The sequence below is a fragment of the Mustela erminea genome, chromosome 2 (genome assembly GCF_009829155.1).
Source record: "Mustela erminea isolate mMusErm1 chromosome 2, mMusErm1.Pri, whole genome shotgun sequence".
Taxonomy (NCBI): Eukaryota; Metazoa; Chordata; class Mammalia; order Carnivora; family Mustelidae; genus Mustela; species Mustela erminea.
This window is the reverse complement of record NC_045615.1, coordinates 31,755,159-31,777,104: the sequence shown is the minus strand read 5'-3', so window position 1 is coordinate 31,777,104 and position 21,946 is coordinate 31,755,159. Positions and strand designations below refer to the sequence as shown.

General features: G+C 43.5%; 2 protein-coding genes across 2 annotated transcripts; both read right to left on the bottom strand.

Moving 5' to 3' along the window:
- Window positions 1-1,102: 1,102 nt before the first annotated feature.
- On the bottom strand, window positions 1,103-2,509 carry LOC116582019 (putative tripartite motif-containing protein 75). Its single transcript, XM_032329386.1, has one exon. The coding sequence runs from the start codon at window positions 2,504-2,506 to the stop codon at window positions 1,103-1,105; it is 1,404 nt and encodes a 467-aa protein (XP_032185277.1). The 5' UTR covers window positions 2,507-2,509.
- A 501-nt stretch (window positions 2,510-3,010) lies between these two features.
- LOC116582016 (putative tripartite motif-containing protein 61) lies at window positions 3,011-21,395 on the bottom strand. Its single transcript, XM_032329370.1, has 3 exons — window positions 20,834-21,395; window positions 6,753-6,878; window positions 3,011-3,030 (listed from the first exon to the last, which is right to left on the bottom strand). Exons 1-3 carry the CDS (start codon window positions 21,393-21,395, stop codon window positions 3,011-3,013), a joined length of 708 nt encoding a protein of 235 aa, XP_032185261.1.
- Window positions 21,396-21,946: the final 551 nt, after the last annotated feature.

Below are 21,946 nucleotides of genomic sequence, written 5' to 3'. Positions count from 1 at the left end.
GAAGCAGGCTCCCTGCTCAGCAGGAGTCTAATGCGGGCCAAATCCCAGGACCCAGGGATCACAACCCGAGCTGAAGTCAGACGCTTAACTTACTGAGCCACCCAGGCACCTGTTCTATAGATTCTTTTAGTAAATTTCAACTTGCCAATTAGGTCAAATTGTGGCCCTCTGTTCTACTGCTTCATTTCCTTTCCCTGATTCCAGTCTTTCTTCCTTCTTTCTGACTTGGATTCTAGAGCCTTTTCTTGGAGGAGACCCCATTAAAGGTGCACTGATTTGCAAGTAAAGGCATAAATGCTCTAAGTGCATGATTTCTTTGGGCAGCAGATAGAAAGAGAGAGAGAGAGAGAAAGAAAGAAAGAAAGAAAGCAGGAGGGAGGGAGGGAGGTAGGAAGGAAGGAAAAAAGAAAGGGAAAAAGAAAGAGCAAAAGAAAGAAAGAGGAGAAAACCCCTGAAGAAGTTAGTTAACATTTCTAGAAGTCTGCTCAGAACACCAACCTCAAGATCAGGTTGTATAGCCAGGGTGGACCCTCACCCAAAATTTTGTTCGCTGTATGGACTGATGACACCACACACACCAGAAAGATCTGAAGAGATTTATTACTCACATAGTCTGGATGGAAACACCATCTCTATCTTCCAAGGCTGTCCCCCATAAGAACATCATTAACCATATAATGTGGAGCAGTCAGTACCTTATTACCACCCAGAAACAGGACAGACCCAATGAGAATCGCCTCCCTACAATTATGTCTTTTCTCCTGCCTGGCATATAAATGGCACTTACATATGGGACTACACTATAAGTGTACAAAATGTGTAATAAATCTAATACAATAGATGTACATGTAAATACATAAATGTGCCAAAAAAATCTATTGGAGCTATAAAATTATAATGTATATACTTTGATCTTAGAATTCCAGAAACAGTTAATCCCCACATTTCTTTGGCTATTCAAACAAAATTTTTTAAAAAAGAAAACAAAACGAGAAAATGTATTTAAGTCACAAAAGTATTAAAAAATTGGCACCACATTCACTGACAGTTGTACAATATTCCACCCACTGTCCGTAAGTTACAGACAGAAAATGAAGCCAAGTCACAGTTCATAATCCCTCACTGCACAGATCGTGAGAGGTTTGGAGTCATGCCCCACACAGAAGTAAGGCTTCAGCACTTCAGAAAATGTATCCATGAAAGAATGGATATGAGACCTGTCGTTCAAACTGTAAAAGGAAATCTCCCCCAACTCATAGTCCAGATAAATGCCAACCCCTTTGGGCTTTTCCTTCAGTGCAAGAGTGACAGGAGTGGCCCCTTGTGCGACATAGCCACCGTCCTGCAGCCGAATTGTCCAGCAACTGTGCCCTCCTGAAGGGGGCTGCTTGCCCTTTTTGGAAAGGGGATCCTTACAAAGCCCCACTGCCCACTCCCGCTTGTCACCGACCTGCACCTCCCAGTAATGTCGGCCACCATCGAAGCCCTGGGAACCCAGCACGACCAGAAATCTCTTTGGATTCTGAGGAATGCCTGGCTTTCTCCTCACAAATGTCACTGACTTTTTATCCTCAGAGACAAGCAGATTCGGGTGTGCAGTCTCAGGATCCAGAGTAACCTCTTGTCTAAACTTCTGTATAACTTTCTGCAGGGCCAAGTACTGTGGAGGGAGACTGCATCCTTCAGTCCTTAACTGGAAAGAATAGAGAGCTGGGGGCTTTAGGCCTGCACACCTGTCCTGGATCCTCCTGACACCTGTCAGCAGCTTCACCTCCGACATCACACTCCTCTCTGCCACCTGGTTTAGGAGGCGTCGGACAGTGAAAACATAGTCTGAAAGGGCGGTGATGTTCACACAGAGTTTCTGCTGAATGTCTCTCTCTTCTTCCGCTAGCCGTGCCAGAACAGCCTCTTGCTCACGGTCTATACATTCGTTCAGGTGCTCAAACTCAGAGGTTAATTTCTGACTCTGGTACTGCACCTTCTCTCTCAGTTCTAAGAGTTTTCGATCTTGGGTGGCTACTAGTTTCTGAACATCTGCCACCTGCCTCTTTAGCTGCCTGATGTAATGGCTGAGCCTCTGCCTGTGATGAGAGGCGGCCTCCTCCACGGGCCTCACCAAGTGGCCCTGGTGGTCAGGGGGCTGTGTGCACTTGGGACACAACACCTCAAGGTCCTCCTCACAAAAGAGGGTCAGGACCTGGTTGTGCTTCTCACACAGATGTTCCTCTTCCAGCTTCCTCTTCTTGGTCATAGTGACATGGAGGAGCTTGGCAATGTCAATCATCCTTCCCAGCTGGGTGTTGCTCCTCAAGTGCCTCTCCTGGCACGTGTGACGGCACATGGGGCACGGGAACCTGTCCTTGAGATCAGCCCAGGACCGCTGGATGCAGCAGCGACAGAAGTTGTGCCCACATTCGGTGGTGACGGGGTCTCTGAGGTAATCCAGACAGACGGGACAGTTGGCTTCTGCCTGGAGCCCTGCCAGGGCTGCTGGGACTGCCATTGGGCTGTGAAGGAAGACCTGGACTGAGGTGGGTTTTCTTCAAGAGCTGGGACTTTGAAGGCTCTTTCCACTGAGAAGCCTCAGACACACCCTCAGATCTTGCTGTTCCTTCCTATCTTGAAGGTTTCATTCCTTTAAGGCAAATGGCCTCAAATACAAAGATAGGTGCCCAGGGAAGCTGCAGCCAGTCACAGGTTAGTGGGCAACCTTAGCTGCCGTTGGCAGTTTGTAGGATGAGAAGCCAAGTTATGCAATTCTCTTGGTCAGAATGTAGACACAACTTTAAAGTGCCTCTTCATCCCTGGAGAGGAGAAAATACTGTTTCATGTAAAAAAAATATACCGTATTTGTGGCCCTGCTCACTGCCACATTTGAGGCAGCCACCAATTCTTCTCTCCACCCCCAGGATTCTACCTACACCCACACCAACACAGGGAGCTGCATGGCATTGCAGAAAGTTAAAGGCTTTGCAAATTGAGCATCCATCCTGAGTAGAATTTCCCCTTACTCGTTATCTGGGGGATCTGGGGAAAATAAATGACATCCTCATCTCTAAGAGAATCAAGTAAATAAGGATACAAATCCCAACCTCAATCATTTCAATCTTGTCAAAGATCCAATAAAAGAACCAGGTATTTTTTTGGTTTAAAACACAGATATTTCTGGGATGCCTGGGTGGCTCACTTGGTAAGCGTCTGCCTTCAGCCTGGGTCATGATCCCAGAGTCCTGGGATTGAATCCCACATCAGGCTCCCTGCTGGGTGGGAACCTGCTTCTCCCTCTCCCATTCCCTCTGCTTGTGTTCCCTCTCTCTCTGTGTCTCTCTCTGTCAAAGAAATAGATAAGTTCTTTAAAATAAATAAATAAAACACAGATATTTCTTAAACCACAGCACTGAATTCATAGTATGTCAAAATTTACTTTTCACTTAAGCATCTCAACTGCAGGATACATCCAACTGTGTACATAAGTGGTTTGGACTAGATTAGATTTACTCTGAGGACCCTGCCAAGTCAGAAAGCTGTGACTTTGACAAGATGCATAGAATGAAATTGGAGATCAGGAATTCAATGTGAGAAAATACTAAGAAACACACACATATATACACAACTGCGCTCCATAACCACTGATGAGATACCAACTAGTGAAGACTGGTGGGGACAAGATCCCCAGAAGAGGGCATGGAGCTTTCCCTGAGTAGCAGTTACTGATTCTGAAATATAGGCTGAAAGGCTGAGGCCAACTCTCAGGGTTGAGGAAACAAATGTGGACTAAAGGGCACCCCACAGAGGATGTGTCCTAGTAAATACTCCACACTTTAAGTTGGTATCAGTAAAGTGTTACCCACTAGAGAGTCATGAACGGAACACCCCTTAAAAAGTCCATTGATTTAATCATCAATTTAAAGCAATACATTGATTTAATCAATTTAATCACTGATTTAAACCCTGATGGGTTTAAGGCAATCTCTGCTTGATTGTCAGAGTTCCCAAAATGACAAGGTATTAAAATATAAAGTCTCCGTGATCTGTGCTGTCACTGAAACATCCATACACAGGTGGTGAGCATGTGAGTTGGTATAACCACTTGAGAAAACTGTTTTGCATTGTAACCAACTTGGAACTTACACATATCTTGGGACCCAATTATTCGACTCAGGCTGTATAACCATTAGAAGTATGAACCAGAACAGCTTCAAAATACATGCACCAACAGACCTACATGGAGGTTCATGACAACATTTTTCACAAGCCCAAACTTCAAATAATTCCAGTATCTGACATTGGAATGCATGAATAAATTGTGGTGTATTCATACAATGGAACATTAATCAATAATGGGAAGGTGCTAACTCCTCTTCACCCCAAAATTTTGATGAGTCACAGAGATATTTTGTGTGAAGAAAAACCAGTCACAAAATAATATAGACTGTGTGTAGGAAAAATGACTTAATGGTGTTAGACCTCAGCACAATCGAAGTATTTGAGGAGAGATAGGCTAGTAATTGGGAAAAACATTGGAAATATTTCTGGGGTGCTGGTAATAATCTTTTTTTCCCCAAAACATATAAATAGCTCTTATACCAAGTAATTCAAACAAACATATGAATAATCTGGATATAAAAATGGCCAAAGAAGATAAACAAATGGCCAATCATGAAACTGAAGCAGATCGTTTTAGTAATGTAGAGACATGAGAATGAAAAACAAGAGAGATTATTCTTTGCATCTCATGAGATTGGCAGAGATCTGAAAGACTGCAAACAGAGGGTAGTGGAGCCAGAAGGAGACCATGAGATCTTTTATAAGTCAGACAGCATTTACAGAGAAGGAGGAAATGTTCCTAGCAACAAAATGTTCCTTGGTCACATAGAAGGTGACCAATGGCAACTAATGTTACCCCAGACTTTCCAGACTCAGGACCCTCAGAACCTATCTCTGACTGAGTCCAGCACCCATTTGGGCCTCCATGCATCTGCTGTCCATGCATTCAGATCTAATCATTACCCTCTCCCACAGGAGGACCCTCCCATCTGGAAGGCCACATCCTTGCCCTCAGCTCCAGCTTCTCCAACCACCAAGCTCTCCACAGCTGTCACCTGCCTTCCCTTTTCCAGCAGGATGAACTCCCTCTGGCCCCACCACCCTTGTACCTGCAGAACCCTTAGTTGTCTCCTATGCGGCCACCAGCTCTCCATTCATTTGTCACTTCCTCTTGATCTGACCTTCCCGACTCTGTGATGGGTCACCTCTCCTAACATGGGGTCACAAAACAGTAAGGATAGTATCACGAATTCACCTTTTAAGTCCATGACTGTTGTAAATTCACACAGGTCCTGGAGATCTGCATTCCCTACAGAACCATAACCTCCATGCTATGACCACCATGACTGTATCACCAAGTACCTCCTCAATCCTTGGCTAAAGCTGTTGAAAGACTAAACTTGGCCAGGTTTCTGGGTCTCCATTAAAAACTGAGTGTCTTTGGGCAACTCGTTTATACCCTCTGAGCATCTGTAAGCAGGCAGGTGTTTAGATTAAGGAAGATCAAGCTTGCATAGGACCTGAGCACCAGAGATCTTGGCCTCATAGCACTATTCCCTCCACTCCCCACCTACAGGTAATCTGCCCCTCACTGAGACCTCCCGCAAGAGGATTCTACATGCCGCTTCAGATCAGCCCCTCTGGGAGCTTTGTCATACACAGATGGTTGTCTACCTGTTTTCTGCTTCTAGGATAAGACAACGTAAGAACTATCAGTATTTTTAGGTGACTTAGGACAAGGCTCACTGAGGGACTGGTAACCATCAGAAATGGCACATCTTTTAAGAGAAACCAAAATAAGGGAGGCCTGGGTGGCTCAGTCAGTTAAAAGAAACCAAACCCGCGGCGCCTGGGTGGCTCAGTGGGTTAAGCCGCTGCCTTCGGCTCAGGTCATGATCCCAGGGTCCTGGGATCGAGTCCCACATCGGGCTCTCTGCTCAGCGGGGAGCCTGCTTCCCTCTCTCTCTGCCTGCCTCTCCATCTACTTGTGATTTCTCTCTGTCAAATAAATAAATAAATAAAATCTTTAAAAAGAAAGAAAGAAAGAAAGAAAGAAAGAAAGAAAGAAAGAAAGAAAGAAAGAAAGAAAGAAAGAAAGAAAGAAAGAAACCAAACCCAAGATGAGATTCCCTTGCAGGGTGCGATTTCTGGCCCTGCAGGAGCAGGAGCTCAGGGGACTACAGCTTGTACCACTCTCCAGCCCTCTCTCCCAGTCCCTACATTGTCCCAACTCCCTGCTTACCTGGGACAGGCGACTCTGGACGGGTCTGTGAGGCTTGCACCCAAGAAGCTCACACTCAGGGGCGGCCGAAACCACTGCACATAAGAAGCCACTGCCCATAACGGTGTGTGACCACCCCATATATACACCATTTGGTGGGTGGAGCTATTAGGGGCCCGCCCATCAGTCTGCTCGCTCCTCCTCCACGGAGGAATGGTGGGGCCAGGGTACGGGTGAGGCAGTTTCAAGGTGCTGTTTGGTGGGGAGGGCACCTTCCGTGATTGAATCAGACCAGGTGGAGAGGGCTGTGTTAGCACGCATAATCTCACTTGTGCCTTTGCAGTCCTCCCCAATCCCATTTTGGCTGATGAGGAAACCGAATCTGAAAGATTAATGAGGCCAGTTCATTCCCCCGCCTGCCACCCTCCCCCCACCCAGGCATGTAATTCAGGTGTTGAGTGGCACCCTGTCCTCGCAGTACATCCGTCCAGCACTGTGCAGCATGAGGACTGTGGAGCATCCTGCAGGAGCAGCTTTCGGGTCTGCAGCTCCTGAGAACCCTCAGAGTCTGAGCCTGTGCCTTGGACGCTCTTGTGGCCGAAACTGCCTTTTTCATAAGCGGAGCCAAGGTGAGAAAGCCAACCCCATTAGTCCCTATGTGGGTAACTTGCTTCCGTTGTTCCAGTCAACAACCAAGTCCTTGTCTTGCAGCACGCGCTTGCCCTGGTCTGAGGCCAGCACCTCCACCCAGCACTTCCCACAGGGCGCCCAGCCCCTCCACATTTCTCACAGCTGCCTGGGGGAGTAAGTCCGAAGCTCATGGGTGTTTGCTGGGTGGTGGGTGGCTAGCCCTCACCTAAAGTGAATGGAATCGCAGGGGCTTCCTCCACACAGTGACTGCGGTTCCCCATAGTGGGCCGTGAGGCAGAGGCAGGGAGAGAAGCTGCTCTGGGAATGGCGGCCACTGGAGGAGGCCCAGCCTGTGACCTGAAATAAATGACATGTGTCTTTGCTCAAACCAAACACGTTTCTGAATCTCACATAACCCTTACAGCAGTTATGGTTCCCAATTTAAAGATGGGAACATTGAGGACCAGAGAGGTTAAGAGATGGAGAGGGGTGAGAACCCAGGCAAGGCTAACTCAGAATCCTAGAGCACAGTTACCATGTATCCTGCCCCAACCCCTACCCACAGGGGCAATGACGGGCACTTCCAGTGGAGCCCCTTGGGGGTGCATTTCCTTCCCAAGGAGCATAAGCCTGAGGTTACAGCCTGCACCCTACCCTGCCTCCTGTTTCGAGAGACCTGTGACCTTTTTTGTTTGTTTTTTAAGATTTTATTTATTTATTTGAGAGACAGAGAGAAAGCACAAGCAGGGGGAAAGTCAGAGGGAGAAGAAGAAACAGGCGACTCACTGAGCAGGGAGCCTAATGCTGGGCTGGACCTCAGGACACTGGAACCTTGACCTGAGCGGAAGGCAGATGGTCAACCAACTCAGCCACCCAGGTGCCAGTGACCTGTGTCCTTTCTTAACAATCACTCCATCACCACCCATATAGGCATTCTACATTTGACTGTGTCTCTCATGTCAGTGCTCCAAGGGCTAGTATGGGAAATGAATAGAAAGTGCTTCTAAAATAATTTTGTAGGGAAAATAGATCATTTTCTGCATTCGAACACAGCATTCTGTATGTTAGAAATCAGCAGGAATTCATTGCTTGTGGTTTAACCGTATTATGCTGCTAAACCAGGAAAAATGATTAAATCGGCCACTTAAAATGAAACATTGTCATTCGTGAATACTGATAGATCATAGACAACAAAATATGTTTTATGTTTTGTACTGTAAAAACAAATAATAGGCCTAGGGGCACCTGGCTGACTCAGTTGGCGGAGTGCCCAACTCTTGGTCTCAGAGTTGTGGATTCAAGCCCCACTTTGGGTGTAGAGATCACTTAAAAATAAAATCTCTAAAAAAAGAAAATCATTAATAGGCCTGTATTTCAGTAATTTTTAAAAAGCCTCTCCCCGGGGCGCCTGGGTGGCTCAGTAGGTTAAGCCTCTGCCTTCGGCTCAGGTCATGATCTCAGGGTCCTGGGATTGAGCTCCGCATTGGGCTCCCTGCTCGGTGGGGAGCCTGCTTCCCCCTCTCTCTCTGCCTGCTTCCCTGCCTACTTGTGATCTCTGCCTGTCAAATAAATAAATAGAATATTTAAAAAAAAAAAGCCTCTCCCCACAATATACGTGGATGATTCCTAAATGATATGTATAGATAAACCAAGCATAGCAGTAAAAATCAGTAGCCACCAAGCAGCCATAGTGACACAAATTAATACTTTGTATTTCACCAGGATTCATGCATATTTAAAATAGTTTATCAAGTATACTGGTGTGAGTGCCTGGGTGGGAGAGACTGCAAGCCGAGGATGAAGATGAAGGGGAAAACTAAAAGTTAAGAGATCAGCCTTTCCTGAATTACCATATATAATGAGCTGGCAAGGTCCCCCACACAACCAACCAAACGAAAATGAAGCAACCAAGAAAATTAAATGAGTTTCAGTAACATTCTCCTGAGCACCAAAAACTGTGGAAATGATATCCTATACATATGGAGTGGGAAGTCAGTTTGTTAATATAATATCTTTAAAAAAAATTTTTTTTAAATTTACCATAGACTGAAGTATGCATATTTAAAAAATCAAATGATACAGAAATGTATAAGATCAAAACAATATTGTGTAATCTTCCCCAATGTTAGCTCCTATTTTCTTTCCTGTATGTTTCTGCATTTTTTTTACTTTTATTATTTTTAGTAAACTCTAAACCCAAAGTAAACTTGAATTCATAATCTCAAGATCAAGAGTTATATATTCCTCTGACTGAGCCAGCCAGGCCCCCTATCTTTTGTTTTTATACATTTAAATATGTAACTATATTTCTATATTATATGTATGTATGTATATTATATGTATTATATGTATATATCTGTATTATATGTATGTATATGTATATATGTATATGCATATAAATGAGATGGGATGATCTTATATATATTATTTCATGGGTTTGCTTTTTTTTTACAACTTAGACTTGTGCTTTTTATATTTTTTTATGGAGATATAATTGGTATGTAATATTGTACTCATTTTCAGTATACAACGTAATGATTTGATATATTTATATATTGCAGTGATTACCACAGTAAGTTTTAGTCAACATCCATCAGTACACATGGTTACAAATGTGTGTGAGATGAGAGCTTTTCAGATTTACTGCTTTAGTAACTTTCAAATATACAATACAGTTAACTATATGGGGCACCTGGGTGGCTCAGTGGGTTAAGCCTCTGCCTTCGGCTCAGGTCATGATCTCAGGGTCCTGAGATCAAGCCCCGCATCAGGCTCCCTGCTAAGCAGGGAGCCTGCTTCCCCTCCTCTCTCTCTCTCTCTCTCTCTCTCTGCCTGCCTCTCTGCCTACTTGTGATCTCTCTCTGTGTCAAATAAATAAATAAAATCTTTTAAAAAAATACAGTTAACTATAGTCATCTTACTATATATTATCCCCAGGACTTGTTTATCCTATAACTGGAAGTTTGTACCTTTTTTTTTTTAAGATTATTTATTTATTTGTCAGAGAGAGAGAGAGGAGCAAGAGTGAGCACAAGCAGACAGAGTGGTAGGCAGAGGCAGAGGGAGAAGCAGGCTTCCTGCTGAGCAAGGAGCCCAATGTGGGACTCAATCCCAGGACGCTGGGATCATGACCTGAGCCGAAGGCAGCCGCTTAACCAGCTGAGCCACCCAGGCGTCCCAGTTTACCTCTTGATCACATTTATCCATTTTGCCCACCCCTCCCACTTCTAGCAATTGCCAATCTATTGTCTGTAACTAGAGGGGTTTTTGTTTGTTTTGTTTTGTTTTGCTTTGTTTAGATTCCACAAATAAGTGAGATCATGCAATATTTGTCTTTGTCTGACATATTTCGTTTTATTTTTTTTTAAAGATTTTATTTATTTGACAGCATAGGTGGGGACAGGAGGGGCAGAGGAAGAGGGAGAGGGAGATGGCAGGCTCCCTGCTCAGCAGGAAGCCCAAAGTAGGGCTCAATCTCAGGAGCCTAGGATCATGACCCAAGCCAAAGGCAGACACTTAACCTACTGAGCCACCCAGGTGCTACCTGTCTGACATATTTCATTAAGCATAATACCCTCAAAATCTAACCATGTTGTTGCAAATGACAGGATTTCCTTCCCCTTTGTTGGCTGAATATTTCAGTGTCTGTGTGTGTGTGTGTGTGTATTTTACATATATATATATGCATACATATCACATTTTCTTTATCTTTTTACCTGTTGATGGACACTTAAGTTCTTTCCATGTGTCGGCTGTTGTAAATCATGCTACAATGGAAGTGGGAGTGCAGATGTCTCCTCAAGAATGTGATTTCATTTCCTTCAGATAAATAAATACCGAGGAATTTAATGACTAGATCACATAGATCTATTTTTAATTTGGGGAAGAACCTCCATACTGTTTTCCACGGTGGCTGCAGCCAATTTACCTTCCCACCAACAGTGCACATAGTTCTCTTTACTCCACATGCTTACCAACACTTTTTGTCTTCTTGATAACCATGCTAACAGGTGTGAGGTGATACCTCATTGTGGTTTGTTTGTTTAAAGATTTCTTTATCTATTTGAGAGAAAGTGCAGAGGAGATGAAGAGGGAGGGAAAGTCTTAAGCAGACTCTGGGCTGGGTGAGGAGCCTGCTCGGGGATCAGTGTCACCACCCTGAGACCTCAACCTGAGAGGAAACCAAGAGTTGGACACTAACCAACTGAGCTGCCCACATGCCCCCATCTCACTGTGGTTTCAATTTGCATTTCCCTGATGATTACTGATGTTGAGCATTTTTTCACGTCCATTTGGATATCTTCTTTGAAACATGTCTATTCAGTTCCTCTGCCCATTTTTTAAATCAGATTGAGTTTGTGACTTCATTATATATTTTAGATATTAACTCCTTAAACAGATATATGATTTGCAAATGTTTTCTCCCATTCGATAGGTTGCCTTTCATTTTGTTGTTTCCTTTGCCATACAGAAGCTTTCTTTTAGTTGGACATAGTCCCACTTGTTTATTTTGCTTTTGTTTTATCCTTTTTAAAGTATTAAATATTATGCGTGCTTATTTATGGCACTCATACAGCCAAAAACTATTTCACTGCAATTTTCTAAATTGCTACCAACTTTACACAACAATGGAATATTCAAAACTATAAGCAAGAATGGAAAACCAATAATTTTAGGTTTTATGGAAACCAAGTTGTTATTTGTCACTAAAACAGAAGTCTCAGGCACCTGGGTGGTTCAGTCCATTAAGCATCTACCTTCAGCTCAGGGCTGGGATCAAGCCCTGCATAAGGCTCCCTGATGAGCCAGGAGCCTGCGTCTCCCTCTCCTTCCTCCCCTGCCACTTGCACATGCTCTCTCTTTCTCTTTCAAATAAATAAATAAATAATTTTTAAAAATTTTAAAAACCCAGGACACCTGGGTGGCCCAGTCGTTAAGCATCTGCCTTCAGCTCAGGTCATGATCTCAGGGTCTTAGGATTAAGCCCGGCATCAGGCTCCCTGCTCAGCAGGAAGCCTGCTTCTCCCTCTCCCACTCCCCCTGCTTGTGTTTCCTCTCTCGCTGTGTCTCTCTCTGTCAATTAAATAAATAAAATCTTTTTTAAAAAATTCTAAAAACCAGAAATCTCAACATGAACACAGAAGAAATAAGGTGTATGGCATGTTGTTTTCAAGACATAGCAATGCACAGATATTATATATGCCACGGTGCTAATTCCTAATATCCTACCTGTCCTTCACAGTTGTCTTTGAAAAGAAAGTATTTCCCATGTTAAAGGGAAGATTGGGATTTTTTTTTCACTCCTAAAATATTTTTAATTTTGTCTTTTTTTCTTTAAGATTTTATTTCTTTATTTGTCAGAGGGAGAGAGAGGAAGAGCTCAAGAGAGGGGGAACAGCAGGCAGGGGGAGAAGCAGAAGCAGGCAAGGAGGCTGATACAGGGCTCTACCCCAGCACCCTGGGATCATGACCTGAGCCGAAAGCAGACGCTTAACTGACTGAGCCACCCAAGCATCCCGATAGTTTTCATTTTTGGATGATTTCCATCCACAGAAATGTTACAAGAGGAGTCTAGTGACCATAGTATATTCTTCCTGTAGATGGGCCTGCTTTTATTTTGCCCCACTCCTTTATCATTCTGTTTATTTTTCTTTTATGAACCATTGGAGAAGACAAACACTTCAATAGATTATGTGCTAAAAATAAGGATGTGCTCCTGGCCAACCAGAGTGCAGTTACCATATAAGAAATTTAGCACTGATCCCATCCGTTACATCATAATTGAATGTAGAGTCCCTACTCACATTTCCTGAGTCGTCCCAAAATGCTCTGTACAGATTTTGTTTTTTAAGGTTTTATTTATTTATTTGACAGAGAGAAATCACAAGCAGTCGGAGAGGCAGGCAGAGGGAGAGAGAGGAGGAAGCAGGCTCCCTGCCGAGCAGAGAGCCCGATGCGGGACTCCATCCCAGGACTCTGAGATCATGACCCGAGCCGAAGGCAGCGGCCTAACCCACTGAGCCACCCAGGCGCCCTCTGTACAGATTTTTTTTTCCTGATCCAGGACCCAATATAGGAGCACAAATTCCATTTAGTTGCCGTTTTTATTCTCCTTTGATTGGGAAGAGTTCTTCAGTTTTTCTTTATCTTTCGTAATATTGACACTTTTGAAGAATTCAAACTACTTATTTTGTGGACCATCCCATAGTTGGAACTGTCTGATGAATTCTTCAGGTGTAGGTTAAGCATTTTAGGCAGGAATACGAAATGTGTAATGTTAGGTCCTCCTCAGTGCATCATGTGGATTTTACATATTACTCCCAAGAATTATGTTTTTATATGGGTTCATGAATGCAGGGTTTTTTTTTTCCTCACATGGTAAATACATTCTCTTTTGGATAAATAAGATCTATCCTGGAGATGGGAAGTGGTAGTGGTTGGCAGAGAAGTGACAATTTTACTGTTAATTTTTTTTTAAGATTTTATTTATTTATTTGACAGAGAGACATCACAAGTAGGCAGAGAGGCAGGCAGAGAGAGGGGAGAAAGCAGGCTCCCTGCCGAGCAGAGAGCCTGATGCGGGGCTCGATCCCAGGACTCTGAGATCATCACCTGAGCCGAAAACAGATGCTTAACCCACTGAGCCATAAACCCAGGCACCCCATGTTTTTTTTTTTTTAATTGTATTTATTTATTTGATAGAGAGAGCAAGAGAGAGAGAGACAGTGAGAGAGGGAACACAAGCAGGGGGAGCGGGAGAGGGAGAGGCAGACTCCCCACAGAGCAGGGAGCCCAATGTGGGACCTGATCCCAGGACACTGGGATCATGACCAGAGCTGAAGGCAGGCGCTTAACAACTGAGCCACCCAGGCGCCCTGATTTTACTGTTTCTTTGTTGTAATGACAGCTAAGAGCTGAATCAACCCTTATAGTAAAGAGGAGGAAATGTGGGACTAATAAGTCACAGCAGGAAGACAAAATCAATTAGTAAGGTGTGCAATGTACCATTTTGGTGTATGAGATTTATATATTCCATAATTAACTAATTATTTGACAAATACCACAAGTAGGGGTTCCTGGCTGGCTCAGTTGGTAGACCCCTTGATCTCAGGGTCTTGTTCGAGCCCCACATTGGCCATAAAGATTATGTGAAATAAATAAATAAAAACAAATACCTCAGATATTTATTGAGCAATTATTAGTAACCAGGCACCATCATAGGAGCTGGAAATACAGGACTAGAGAACAGCAATTCCCCACTGCCTTGGCTCTAGCCACTCACACTCTGCCCTGCCTAGGGTCTTTAAAAATATTTGCCCTCAAATGTGAAAACAGGGGTGCCTGGGTGGCTCAGTGGGTTAAAGCCTCTGCCTTCGACTCAGGTCGTGATCCCAAGGTCTTGGGATCCAGCCTTGCATTGGGCTCTCTGCTCAGTGGGGAGCCTGCTTCCTCCTCTCTCTCTTCCAGGCACTCTGCCTACTTGTGACTCTGCCTGTCAAATAAATAAATAAAAGTATTTTTTAAACAATGTGAGAACAATGTCACTTGATTTACCACCAAGCTCCTCTGCCACATCAGAAAACTATTCATCTCCACATCTCAGTAGCGGACCCTCCATTAAACTAATAGCAAATGCAGAAATCCTTGGAAGCATGTTTGAATCCTCTAACTCCTTAATCCCAACCAATCAAGCAAGTCCCACGGGCATTAGCTTGAAACTGTGTCACTGCCTCTTCTCACCATCTTGCTTAGGGCCCCTGTGTTTATGCCCTCCCCCTTACTATCCCCCTTTAAAACCACAGAATTTTAATGGGGGAATCATGAGCCCTGGCAAGCCGAAAACTGGTATAGAGTCACAGCTGATTCTTGTCAATCTCAATGTCAAGAACAGAATGAATAAGCAACGGAAAGTAAATAAACACAGACTAGTATTCAAGTGACTTTGCTGCCAGATCACTTATGAAATCACTAAAAAAGGGTCAACCGAATAGTAAATCCTGATAGCCATTTGCTTTGAGGTTGCAGTTTGAAGAGGATACAAAGGTATCAGCTCTTAAATCAGATCAGCTATTCTAGGACAATGTGGAACAATTGTCTAAGTCAATTTCATCAAGACTGTTTTTCCCTGGGGTATAAATCTGTACAGTAACTTATATTACAGACAATGGGATTAGCCAACCCAGCAGGGAGAAAAAAAAAATATATACATATATATATATACACACATATATATATATATTCCTCATAAGAGGAATATTAGTGGGAACATTAAAGTTAAAGCTGCTTTGGAGAGAGTTCAGAAGGATTTGAGGAGGAGTACCTGGCTGGCTCCATTGGTAGAGGGTGTGATTCTTGATCTTGGGGTTTGAGTTTGAGCCCCAAGTTGGGTGTGGAGAATACTTAAAGGTTAAAATTTAAATTAAAAGGGGCAGCTGGGTTAAGAATCAAACTCTTTTTTTGTTTATTTAAGATTTTATTTACTTATTTGTCAGAGAGATAGAACACAAGCAGGGAGAGCAAGCAGGCTCCCCACTGAGCAGGACTCTGGGATCATGACCTGAGTCAAAGGGAGATGCTTAACCCACTGAGCCACCCAGGCATCCCAAGGGTCCAACTCTTGATCTCAGATCAGGTCTTGACCTCAGGGTCATGAGTTCAAGCCTGATGTTGGGCTCCATGCTGGGCGTGGAGTCTATTTTAAAAAAAAATAATGGTAAGTCTGAGTGGCTCAGTGGGTTAAAGCCTCTGCCTTTGGCTCAGGTCATGATCCCGGGGACCTGGGATCGAGCCCCACATGGGGCTCTCTGCTCAGCAGGGAACCTGCTTCCTCATCTCTCTCTGCCTGTCTCTCTGCCTGTTTGTGATCTTTGTCTGTCAAATAACTAACAAAAATCTTTAAAAAAATTTTTTTTAAATAATAATGATAATAAAATCAAAATTAAGTTAAAATTTTTAAAAAAGGATTTGAGGAACATGTTATTCTAAACTGGAGGAAAGTTAATTCTTGTCATACAGCAGGGGAAAACATGGCTGAATGTGTCCTCCAGTTGTGCGGAAAGCAGAACTTGAAAGTGATGAACCTGAATACTTAGCTGAGATTGCCAAGCAATGTACTGAAGGGACAACCTGGTTCCCTTCTTGCCGCTTACAGAAAAATGGAGAGGAAAAAAGTAAATTGAGGGAAGAAAAAAAAGGAATGAGAATTTGATGATTTGGGAGGGCTTGACCTATCTAGATTGCAGAAACAGCTAAACTTAGGAGCTCCACTGTTGAGAGAGTGTGCTGGGCAGAAGACCAGGGTTGTGGCTGCACATACTTGTGCTGAAGTTCTTAAGGGTCACTGGTTCCAGGCAATTCTGAAATCCAGTGAGCAAATGCCTTTCAGTTTCAAGACTTCAGAGTCATCCTCTGTGGCTGGAGACCCTGCCCTCAGGGTCCATATAGTTTGAACTTTATGGAATCACAGTTAATATACTGTGCTAACTGTAGAGACTCCTGGGTGGCTCAGTCTGTTAAACATCAGCCCTTGGCTCAGGTCATAATGATCTCCAGGTCCTGGGACCCAGCCCCACATGGGGCTCCCCGCTCAGCAGGGAGTCTGCTTGTACTGCTCCCTCTGCCCCTCCCCGTCCCGGGCTCCTGTTCTCTCTCAAATAAATAAAATCTTTAAAAAATTATATATATATATATATAGAGTGTGTGTGTGTGTGTGTGTGTGTGTGTGTGTGTGTATACACAGACACACACTGTGGTAACTGTATGTTGTGTTATTTAATTAACCATGGTGAATGAATTTTGTGCTTATCAAAATGAGGCAAAGGAGAACCGCCCCTGGCGTTTTAACTCAACCTTATCCCTGGCCTTTATCATGTCATTTAAGTAGCTCCTGGGCTCCATACCCACAGAAGCCTTGGCCAATTAAGAGATTTTTTTTTTTCCCTCTCATTCCAATGTGTTTGGACATTACTCTCAACAACTCTTCTAATGACTCACCAGGATTTCATTATAATAATGCTCTATAATTCTCCCACTGAAAAGTGTTTTAATGCTTATTTTACTTAAAAAGAAACATCTCTAATGTGGGTGAAATTATTGTCAAATAAAGCCAAAACTATTACCAGTTTCAGCGTCAATCTATTCACAAGTTATAATTGGAGAGTTTTAATTCTAGCAAATTCTAGCACTATTAATGTGAATTTCACTGATGTCTAATTGGAATCAAGAATTGTGGCAAATGATGGCTTTTCACCTCATACTAATGTATTCTTTCCAGCCACCTTCCAGATAAGTGGGGCTTTTGCAATCAATTTTAGAAAATGGAATAACTGAAAATGCGTGTCACTTCCTGCTGTTGGTTTTTCAGCCTCAGTGTGTCATTCTAATGCCCTTTCTAGTTGCAGTGACAGTGCTGAGAGATCACACATGTGATGGATGGAGTTAAATTGCTGGGTGGAGTACTAGAGCAGTGCCCTTCAGATCCACACTTTACATGAAAAAGTAGGATGTTTTATCTTGCCAAGTAGCTGAGGTAAGCGCTACACACTGTCCTGATCAATGTAGGGCTTCCTGCTACCTCATCGAAAAGGATCCAGGGGCACCTGAGTGCCTCAGTTGTTAAGCAACTTTGGCTCAGGTTATGGTCCCAGGGTTCTGGGATAGAGACCCGCATTGGGCTCCCTGCTCAGTGGGCAACCTGCCTCTCCCTCTCCCCTCTCCTACTCCCCCTGCTTGTGTTCCCTCTCCCGCTGTCTCTTTCTGTCAAATAAATAAAATCTTTAAAAAAAAAAAAAAAAAGAAGAGAAAGGGGTTCCAAAAACTCTCCTGAGCATCTTCCTCAAATTATAGACATAAACTACAAATATAAAAAATGAAATTTTTTCACAGATTTTCTCTCTTTTGAAGGGGGGGGGGAGGGGCCCCAAAGGACAAGTAGATGCTATGTTGACCACAGAGCCAGAAAGGGAGCTCCATCCCATAACCTGAGCTCACTAACCAAGCCTAAATCAAGAGTCCCACGCCCAACAGACTGAGCCACCCAGGCCCCCCACAAAATAAAACTCTTTATTACCAAGATTTATAAACAATACACATATAGGATTCCAAATATAAGTATTTTCTAAAATGACAGTTTAACATAATGTAATATAACACAAGTATATGGTTATATATGAACCTGGTTTTCAAAAATGCAAGAAAAGGCAAAATAAACAGAATTCTGTAAATACCTTGTATAAACAAAGACAAAATGAAAAACTGACTATGGTACTTTTGTACCTTAAGAGTATTTCTAAATTTGCTTAGGTTGTAATCCTGGCCACTAATTAGTAAGATAAGGTATATACACACTGGGTTCTGCAAAAAGTGCTCTAAAACCTTCTGGCATTAAATGGGCTTCTCAAAAAAATAAAGTAAAATGACATGACATAACATAACATAACGTAACATAAAGTAAAATAAAAAAATAGGCTTTTCCAAATCTAACAATACCAAAAGTAGAAGACCATTTTCTTCAATATATTGTAAAGCATAGAATTTAATACTGATTCAATCAACTGGTGAATTTCTAGAAATGGAGAATACATAGGAAAATTATAAATGTTGCAAATGCACTTATGAAAATTTGAAAAGATAATGTAAAAATTTTGTTTATTAAGTAAACTCTATCCTCAACTTGAGCTTCAAACTCACAACCTCGAGATCAAGTCACATGCACTGTGGACTGAGTCAGCCACGCATCCCAAAACCTGTAATTTTTATATATTTGATTTTGGGATTACAAAAGCACTTTACATTTGTTTCCTACACCATTTATATGAAGTATTCGTGCTAAGTAATACATCGTAGTTACTGAAAGAGAGAGGCACTGAGAGATGACTATCTTTTAGGTATTAACACAACACACTGCACTATCTTTGCAATTTCCTGCGAATACAGAATCACTTTTGGAAAGGTAAAACCCACATGCAACCGAAGCCCAAATTACCATTAATTCTTGGGATCATATCATTCCAACAATTAGTAATTATATAGTTAACATTCCAAGTGGCATGTGTGAATAACAGAAAGAAAAATAATCAACCTGCGAAAGTCCCCAGGTATTTTTTTATTCATGAGTTACTATACTGTAAGGTCTGAAGTCGGTCCAATATAGAAATAAGCCCTAAATTAAAAAAAAAAAAACCATAAGCCCTAAATTCTTCCCTAAATGTATCAGTGTTAAGTATAGATATGAGAACTGTTACTCAAATGAAACCTTCCCCAACTCGTAGTCCAGAAAAATGTCAATCCGCCTGGACTTTATTGGACCAGACAGAACTAGATTTACTAGCATCCATCATTTGGGGACGGGGAAGTCACTGCATTTCTGGGAAAAGATTCCTACAGACAGCTACAGCCCATTGACCATTTCCTCTTACTTCCACCTGCCAATAATGCCTGCCAGAAACAACCCTCTGGAGACTCAGGACAACTGGTAAAAAAGTAAAGTTGCTGAGATTGTAAGAAAAGTTTGTTTTCACCTCTCCTAATGTTGCACTTTTTCTGTCTTCTGAGATACTAATACTGGGGTGAGCAGTTTCAATATTTAGGGTCAAACTGGCCTTAAACAGATTGATAATTTTCTGTAGGTTAAAATATTATTTAGGCGAACCAATATATTATTTCTTGAATTCATATGAAACGAAGGCTGATTCGTTTAGGTTTTCGTGCCTGTTATAGGTACTTTCTTTTTTCTAAGAGATTATTTATTTGAGAGAGAGAGGGATAGAGCACAGGAGAGGAGGGGGGCGTGCAAGGGAGAAGTAGGCTCCCAGCAAGGAGCCTGACACAAGGCTCGATCCAATGACCCTGGAATCATGACCTAAGCTGAAGGCAGATGCTTAACCAACTGGGCCCCCCAGGTGCCCCAATTATTGATAGTTTCAAAACCTGGAGCAGCTCCTGTTCTGACTAAACACCTATCTGCCATTATTTCGAACAGGGGCCTTTTAGAATGCTCACATGCTGTGAGAATTTTACTTTGTTCTCATTCAGTTTCTTTTGTTTTTTTTTAAAGATTTTATTTATTTATCAGAGAGAGAGAGGGGAGAGAGCAAGCACAGGCAGACAGAATGGCAGGCAGAGGCAGAGGGAGAAGTAGGCTCCCCGCCGAGCAAGGAGCCTGATGTGGGACTCGATCCCAGGACGCCGGGATCATGACCCGAGCTGAAGGCAGCCGCTTAACCAACTGAGCCACCCAGGCGTCCCTCATTCAGTTTCTTTTGAATGGCTTTCTCTTCAATCTGTAATTTTAATTCTTTTCTTTAAGAAAACTCTTTTTTTTTTTTAAAGATTTTATTTATTTGACAGAGATCACAAGTAGAGAGGCAGAAAGAGAGAAGGGGAAGCAGGCTCCTCGTTGTACAGAGAGCCCCATGCGGGGATCCATCCCAGGACCCTGAGATCATGACCTGAGTCCAAGGCAGAGGCTCAACCCACTGAGCCACCCAGGAGCCGCTCTTTAAGAAAACTCTTAAATTTGACTGCCTTCGGCTCAGGTCATGATCCCGGAATCCCGGGATGGAGTCCCACATCAGTCTCCCAGCTCAGCAGGGAGTCTGCTTCTCCTGCTGACCTTCTCCCCTCTCGTGCTCACTCGCTCTTGTGCTCTCTCTCTCTCTCTCTCTCTCTCTCTCTCTCTCCCCAAAATAAATAAATAAATAGGGGCGCCTGGGTGGCTCAGTGGTTTGGGGCCTCTGCCTTCGGCTCGGGTCATGATCTCGGAGTCCTGGGATCGAGTCCCACGTCGGGCTCTCTGCTTGGCAGGGAGCCTGCTTCCTCCTCTCTCCCTCTCTGCCTGCCTCTCTGCCTGCTTGTGATCTCTGTCTGTCAAATAAATAAATAAAATCTTTAAAAATAAATAAATAAATAAAATCTTTAAAAAAAAAAAAAAACCTCTTAAATTGTTTAAAATCAGAGTGTAATTTCTTATCTTCATTCGAAATCCAAATGATTCTGAGACTTGCATTTCTAACCCCCTCTCATCATCTTCAACCTGCTTCTTCAAGGGTTGGATGTAGCTTTTGAGCTTCTTCCTGTGGTCAGCTGCAGCTCGCTCGATGGGTGTCAGGGGGTGGCCCAGGTGGCCGGAGGAGACCTTGCACCAGGGACACAGCAGCTCCAGGTCCTTCTCACAGAACAGGGACAGAGGCTGACTGTGCTGCTTACACAGGGCTTTCCCTTCCTGCAGTCTCCTCTTGCTCCTCCTGGCGGGAAGCTGCTGGACCAAATCGGTCACATGACCTAACTGCACGTTCCTCTTGAAGGTCCTGTCAGGACAGTGGTGGAAGCAGACGGGACAGGGGAGGATGTCCTGTAGGTCTTCCCAGCGCTGGTGGATGCAGGAGCTACAGAAGTTGTGCCCACAGTCAGTGGTCACTGGGTCTCTCAGGTAATCCAGGCAGATGAGGCAGCTGGCCTCGGCTTGGAGCTCAGCCAGGGAGGCTGCACAGGGCATTTTATAGTCAGGGTTTCTGTGTGAGGAAACTCCCTTAGGAATGTTTGGTTGTCCTGGAGGTAGGAAAAGTGAGAGGCTGAGAAGGCTCCTCAGCCTTCACCCTCCTTCCTGGCAGGTAGCATCTAGGGAGCCACAGCCCCCACATTTAACTACTGCTTCATCCCCTTAAGTCCCAGGGGGAGCTTCGATAAGAAGTCACGGTACATACCAAGTAGTGATGACCCTGGCACTTCCTCCTCTTGCCTCTAGTTCCCAGCCCAACTGAAGTAGAGCAATGAAATTCCGTTGGCCAGGACAGAACCATAATCCACGTCACCAATTCATTCCTATGGGCAAGAAGATACTCATCTGAAACTGAAGGTCACTGAGCATTAATGCCATCCTTCCAGTACAATCCCTCCTTAGCTGAAATCAAAAAGTTGATGAGGTGGAAATTTCCCCATAGATACATTCTAGTTAAGAATGCAGTAGTGGGGCACCTGGGTGGCTCAGTGGGTTAAAGCCTCTGCCTTCGGCTCAGGCCATGATCCCAGGGTCTTGGGATCGAGCCC